At 40.4% G+C, this 7,747-nt stretch overlaps 1 protein-coding gene across 1 annotated transcript in view; it reads right to left on the bottom strand.

Moving 5' to 3' along the window:
* Positions 1-1,255: 1,255 nt before the first annotated feature.
* Positions 1,256-7,747, bottom strand: part of LOC110308240 (serpin B9-like) — a 14,549-nt gene continuing 8,057 nt past the window's right edge. The window contains exons 6-7 of the mRNA XM_021180666.2: positions 5,058-5,213; positions 1,256-3,638 (exon numbers count right to left, since the gene is read on the bottom strand). Coding sequence (XP_021036325.1) covers positions 3,237-3,638; positions 5,058-5,213 — 558 coding nt within the window. The 3' untranslated portion in view covers positions 1,256-3,236. The remainder of the gene's footprint in view (positions 3,639-5,057; positions 5,214-7,747) is intronic.

Raw genomic sequence — 7,747 nt, 5'->3', positions numbered from 1 at the left:
TAGTGTGGCTGTTTCCTTGAGTTTGAAAAATTCCCTCTTGGTTGTGTGTGTGGGGGGTGGGGGAGCAGAGGAAAGCAAAAGGAAGGTAAAAGTACTCATAAGGGAGTTCCAAGGCTCAAGGATACCATCATTAAGGTTGTATGACAGTGCGAAGTGGCTAAGGGAGAGGACTTCAGTGGCCCTGTCCTCAAGTTGCTCAAGCTGCCCCAATGATGTCACCTTAATGAGTAGCCATGGGCTTGACTGAGCTTTCCTAGAAAGCAGCTGTCAGAGTCATTCATGCTCATGGAAGTAACCACACCAAACCAGACTTGGTGTAATTATTTCCCAGATGTGTGCCCTGCTTAAAATTCTTACCAATTTGATACAAAATAGGGTGTCTGTTATATTAATAGTAGGAGGGAGAAACTTCAATTCAGAAGGTCTCTCTTATATTTACCCATATGCAACTCTGAGGGTCATGTTCTAGTTGTATTTTTGATATTGGTTGTGGTTAGGCAAATCAACCCAAGAGTTTCTCAGAGACTGTGATGGAAGGAAATTTTAGTTCTGTGTACTCGCTCAGGAGCATACATGACAAGGCTGGTCTAGGGCTGATGCAAGAACCTTGTAGAAGTCAAGGTTGTAAGAATTCTTCCCCTTAGTTTTTTTCCCTGGGAAAAAATACACACACACACACACACACACACACACACACACACACATACATATATATGCACATGCATATTACTGTGTTTAATAATCTTTCCAGGCATCAGTCATCAGCATATACATATAGTTACAGCTATTCTTTTTCTCTTATTTATTTCTCATCCTCTTTATTTCTCATCCATTATCCAACCACTTGACACTTACTGTTCAGGACCCTTCTCCCTGGGTTCAGATCATGAAAAGGCCCAGCATAGTGTGAACAGTACCATGATTAGGCAGGTGGTCCAGAGTTATATAATAAGCAAGGTATTGCCAAATTCAATATTTCATTAAAGAGGTAGAAAACAGACTAATAGAAACTATGCTTCACCTTGCTGTCTCCTTTCAAAACTTGGCATCACCCATCTACCAGACTGGATGCACATTCTATTTGACTTTTGTCTAGTTAGGGTTTTTGTTGCTGTGATAAAACACCATGTAAAAAGCATGTTGGGGTAGAAAAGGTTTATTTGGATTATATGTTTACATCACTGTTTATCATTGAAGGAAGTCAGGAGAAGAATGCCAACAGGGCAAAAAACTGGAGGCAGGAGCTGATGCAGAGGACACAGAGGAGTGATGCTTACTGGCTTGCTTCTCCTGGCTTGTTCAGCCTGCTTTCTTATTAACAGGACCACCTGCACAGGGGTTGTCTCACATACAATGAGCCTAGCCTTCTCACATCAATGCTCCAGAGCATATGGAGGCATTTCTCAATTGAGGCTCTTTCCTCACTAGTTACTCTACCTTGTACCACATTAATATAAAAACTATCTGGTACAACTTTCTAACTCCCATTCAGTATTAAGTGTACAACATGACTTCTTTGTTTACTGTGTGATATTGACACCTGGATCCATTATTTGCTGCTATAAATATGGCAACAGAGATCATAGTCACTGTTCTTTTATGGACTTCAGTAATGACATCATTGTCCTCGAATTGGACCTTCTGGAAACCAGGACACATGTTGACATATAAGAGTATATCCTGGCTTAGCTTTATCACTGTCAGGGTCACATACTCCCCTATTACTCTACTTCCTGGCTTTTCCTAGCAAGATTAACTTGTTGATAAAAAATTGGTTTTAATATGTGTATTTTTTCTGATTATTAACTTATTGTATAATTATATCTGATTAACAGGGATATTTATTTGTGCATTGTGCTCATGGTGAGGTCAGAGGACAACTTGGTAGAGTCAGTTTTCTTCTTCCACCATGTCTGTTCCAGAAATAGAACTCAAGTTGTCAGGCAGGGCAGCAAGCATCTTCAGCCCCTGAGTAGTCTCTGAGGACCCTGATTACAGAACATTTAATCTCTCCTTCTTTGTTTACTGCTCATTTCTGATATTTTTATTTCACACTTGTGTTAATGTTCAATATATGTATTGAGGAACTTCTATCCTACCCCACTAGTTGTAACATTGTTTTTCCTATTCATTGGTCATTACCTCATGATTCAAAGGAATTACAAGTATAGGGACAACTGGATGTTCACAAATAAAGGAATCACATCAGGCTCCAACACCATACCACATATAGAATTTAATTCAAACTGGAACAGTGACCTAGATATATAAGGTATAATCCATGAAAGCCTTGGAGGAAAACGTAGGGCCAGTTATTTCTGTACTTGACTTTAGTAGTAAGATTCTTAGCTGTGACATGGATACCTCATGATCAGAACAGTATTAAATAAGGAGAATGTCACTGGAAAAAAGCAATCTGTATGCATCAAAGGACATTATCAAGATAGCAAAAAGGCAGTCTATATAAAATGTCCAAAATAGATAAAGCTACAGAGACAGAGAGAAGATTGGTGGTTATATGTCCAAAGGGAGGAAGAATGGAGAGTCACTGCTTGATGGTTAAATAATGTGTTTGAAAGGGGATGAAGATAAGATCATGGCATGGCACTGATGTTTTCCTATAAATTGTTGACTTTATACACAAGAATAATGACATTAAAACCTGAAAAAGGCACAATAGCAGCTATTATCTAACCATTACTAAAATTTTAGACTCTCTCTTTAAATTTTTATTTATTTTTAAAATTTTACTTGTTTATGTGTAACTGAATGAGGTGTATATGCAGGATGCTGGAGCCAGTAGAAGCCAAAGAAAGGAATCAAGTCATGGATAGAAACTGGAATTTCCAGAGGTTGTAAGCAGCCATGTAAGTGGTGGGAAATGTCCCTGTGTCCTATGCAAAAGCAGCAACCTTTCCTAGTGTCTGTGCCTTCTCTCTAGCTCCATTATAGCCTTCTTACACAGTGAAGTCAGTTCTAACTGGCTATAAGTTACTGGCTAGGTTATCAATCAGTAGTATAGCAGAAAGTATATGGCATCATTAGACATAACCTGGCACAGGACATAGATGCATTCAAGACAGGGAGAGCTGAATGCAGGCATTATAAGATCAGGCTGACAAGAAGAAAGTGTCTTCATCTTAGAACATGACTTCCCCCTACTTGCCCATCCTGACAGAGCTATAGAGTGGTAAGGATACTGAAGAGAGAACTCTCCCCGTGTAGTATATGTGTCTTTATGGAGATGAGAACCTGCCACAGAACAGGATGCTGTTTGCTTTGTTATGCCTGATGAAGAAAAGGAAGGGGTGGTCAGCACAGAATGTTGGGACAGAAGAGGCGCAGCAAAATTCTATGATGGCAGAGGCTGCTGCAGCCTCTGTGCCTTCCTCATTGATCTCCACTACACTCTGGTGAACAAACTTGGACACACACAGATTTCTCTCTGGAGACATTGCTGATAAGTCGGCCTTGTCCACTTGAAAAACATCCACCACTCCCAAGTGCTGAAACAGAGACTCCATGTCATAATCCTCTTGGAGTTTAAATTTTGGAAGGAAAACCTCAACATCAGTGCTCTCCATAAAGTCTGCTTCAGTCCAGGCTGTTAACTTCTCAAAAGTGAGATTGTTTTCCACCTGACAAAGAAGAATTTGAGAATTTCAGATTCACCTTTGAGGTCTTCCTCAGAACCACAGAGCACTCCTATTTACAGTACCTTCTAACACCATTCAAGGCACACTGCTTATTCATAAAAAGGCAGTGTGACATTCCACTGTCCTGCTAGCTTGTATGTGTCTTCCCTGATGGGCATGGTTGTCAAGCAGCCCAGGGATAGAAAGACCTGGTTGTCCTCCCCGAAATCACATCTGAGACATCTTTTATTCTAACAGGTGTCCATGTCTAGGTGATAATGGTTTAGGTTGTATTTGCTTTTGTTTCCTTGAACTAGATTTTGTTTCAAAAATAGTGAATCACTGCTGCTAAAATAAAAATCAAAGCTCTAAAAGAAATTAACTCTTATTATGAGCCACACCAGAAGGGAAGTCAATCCAGGGTAGAATTAATGTGTTTGGTGAGCTGTGGTGGCTTGAGTGTGAAATTCCACCCAAAGGTTCATAGCAGACCCTTGTTTTGAAGCATGTGGCAACATTTTGGGAGGCAGCTAAAATATTTTTTAGCTGAATTAAGATCATAGTTGCTGGAGATGTTTCTTGGAAGCTCATCTTTGATCCTATGTGTCCTTTCTCCTTTCTACACTTCCTGTTAACTGAAAGATCTGTATTCCCTTCAATGTGCAGCTGTCACCATACCAACCAGTGATGGAACAGGTAACTGAAATGAATACTCTGAAACTGTGAGCCTATATAAATCCTTCCTGCCCTAGGTTATTCATGTCAGGCATTTTGTCAGTGATGAAACACTAGTAATATCCTAGAGAAACTATGCCACAGTTAGGGAGCTGGATGCTGAGAACTATGGTGCAGGTCTGCTTACAAAGACCCCTTAGGTCATACACAATCTACTGCCCACCATTCAGAGGATGGCTCACACACCATGGGAAATCCTGCCTCAAGGAAGACCAAGAACTGTTATAATGACCTGCCTGACTCTGCTCTCCCCAGCTGCACCCCTCCTCTTCCTATTTATTAGGTCAAAGTTTAACAGTTCTTTGTGCATTTTCTCAGATATTGAATAAAATACTAACAAAGATCATGACATGGATTATATTTATGGAGGAGGACTATTTTCCAAGCACTGTGCTATATTTACCATTTGATGATTTCATCCTATCAGATAGCCATTGTCCATTCTAGTGATGAATTTATGCTATACGGCAAGGACACAAAGGCTACAATGGGAGTCTTGGGCACAGCTTTAAGCCCAAAGCCCAGTGCCAACACACACAACTCAATGCTGGGTCTGTGAGTACAAGACACTCAACTGGTACTAGACAAAATCACTTACTTCTGTTCTAATGACAAAGGACAACAGTGACACTGGATTCTTCTGGAAGACATTTAGAGTGATGAATATTGTGGACTCTTCTGGCTCACCTTGCTGAGGTCCACACCCTCATCTGGGAGCAGGACCACCAAGCTCAGCTCCATTCCTTCATATGGCATCACCAGCACTTGTGCCTGCACCTCCTTCACATAGGCGAGGTTATATGTGTCTTCACGACACATCATCTGCACTGGCCTTTTCTCATCCTGAACACAGAAATACATGGCATAAAATATATTACTGAGAGTGGTCAGGGTCTCCAAATGAGCTGCAGTTAATTTCAGGGCTCACAATAAAATTTTCAGCACTCACAATGTAAACAATATTCATGTTTTAGTGACTGCTTAGACAATGTCTGCCCTCATCTTCCTGATTTCCTTGAAAATATTGAAGGTAAGTAGATATGGGACCGTTTCTGTTAGGGTGTGTTCCCCATGCCAAAATAGCAACTTGAGGAGGAAAGAATTTATTTCATAAACAACTCTCAGGTCACATCCATTGCTGGGGGAATTCAGAGCTGGAACCAGGCTAAAGCCATGAAGGAATGTTACTTATGGGCATCTCCCCAGTGTTTTCTCAGCATGTTTTCTTACTTAACTCAGGACTACCTGCCTAGTTTTGGCACCACCCACAGCATTCTGGGCCCTCCTCCAGCAACCATTAATTGAGAACATGCCCAGCAGATTTGCCTTTAGATGAATCTTATGGAGTCAATTCCTCAATTTAGAGTTCTTCCTTTTTTTAGCTTGTGTCAAGTACACACACACACACACACACACACACACACACACACACACACACACCAAGAACAAAAAATAATCAGGACAGGAGCTAACTGCTAAAAGTCAATTGTGTTATCTACAAAAAAAACAACAACATAGCATTCACATATTAATATTCTAAAGCCTTAGAACTGGGTTTAAATAGTCTACAAACGCTCATGTTTCAAAACCTTTTTTCCCCCGGATAGCCACTACCAAGAGCTATTCAAACTTTCAGGAGGTAGGGATTAATGGGAAAAAAGCTAAATATTTGAAAGGGAGTTATCCTGAACTCCTTTGTGTTTCTTTCTTTTGCTTCCCGAGTACTGTGTGGTAAACTAGCCTTCACCACACATTCCCACCACTCTGTGCTGTACCATCATAACCTGGAATAATTGGGCCAGTGGACGGCAAATGAAACTTTTAGGACCATGAGCCAAAATAAACATTTCCTACTTTTAAGTTGATTATCTCAGAGAGTTTGTTATACTAATGGAAAGATAACTAACATATCTGATGCAGGATTTTTATCATTTAATGTAGTCAACAATCATATCTAGGGAAACAGTATAGTCAAATATGAATAACAGAAAAAATATCATAAAGTAGACTAGAACATTTTCATAGTGCTGTGACGGGCCTATGGACAGATGCATTCTCTCAGAAAACAGCTATAGCTGTCTCCTGAGAGGTTCTGCCAGAACCTGACAAATACAGAGGCAAATGCTCACAGCCAACCCTTGGACTGAGCACAGGATCCCCAGTGGAAGAGTTAGAGAAAGAACTGAAGGAGCTGAAGGGGTTTGCAACCCCATAGGAAGAACAACAATATCAATCAACCAGACCCTCCAGAGCTCCTTGGAACTAAACCACAAACCAAAGAGTACACATGGAGGGACCCATGGCTCCAGCCACACATATAGCAAAGGATGGTCTTCTTGGGCATCAATGGGAGGAGAGGCCCTTGGTCCTGTGAAGGCTCAGTGCCTCAGTGTAGGAAATGTCAGGGCAGGGAGACAGGAGTAGGCAGATGGGTAGGGGAACATCCTCACAGAAGCAAGGGAAGGGGGGATAGGATAGGGGGTCTCCAGAGGGGAAACCAGGAAAGGAGATAACATTTGAAATGTAAATAAAGAAAATATTCAATATTAAACAAACAAACAAACAAACAAAAGCCTGACAACAAGGCAACAGGAGCACACAGGCTCAAATGTTCATGAAAACCTCTTAAACCATCACAAAGCAGAAAGATCCAGAACACAGACATTCACAGGCTTAGGGCAGAGCTGCATCTTGATATCCCATCAGAGAGAGGGAAGGGAAATCCCAAGTTATATTACTCCAAGATGGGGAACCACATGGACATGTTTCTATGTGACTCAGTCTGATAACCCATCACAGAGCAGAAAATTCTTCTCAACCCACTAAGATCTAGGGGCCATCTGGAAAGAACCTCATGCATCTATCTTCTTGTCCTTTATGCCAGCAGGTTCAGTCCTAGTAGTCAATCAGTATTGTTCAAACTTTTAAAGTGTTTCAATAATGTGTGAAGATTTTGACTATAGTGGTACAATAAACATAAAAATTTGCTACAGACCGTTCATAATAAAGATCAAATTCCCAAGTTAAAAAAAAAACTCATTCTTTTACAAACATTTTTAGAGTACTGTTAATAAAAAGAGAATGGGAAGTTTAATATTCATAATGTTCCTGAATGCATTAAATTATATTTTATAGGTATTGAGTAAACTATTCTAATATCTACCTTAATTCAAGTTATATTCCAATTCAGACTGAGATCTCAATCACTGCTTTAAATATTAGAAAGCTATAAATAGAGAAGCACCTGAAAAAATGTTCAACATCCTTAATCATCAGGGAAGTGCAAATCAAAACAACCCTGAGATTCCACCTCACACCAGTCAGAATGGCTAAGATCAAAAATTCAGGTGACAGCAGATGCTGGCGAGGATGAGGAG

The sequence above is a fragment of the Mus caroli genome, chromosome 13, assembly GCF_900094665.2.
Source record: "Mus caroli chromosome 13, CAROLI_EIJ_v1.1, whole genome shotgun sequence".
Taxonomy (NCBI): Eukaryota; Metazoa; Chordata; class Mammalia; order Rodentia; family Muridae; genus Mus; species Mus caroli.
Note: the sequence above shows the minus strand (reverse complement) of the source record. Positions and strands in the feature narration are given on the sequence as shown.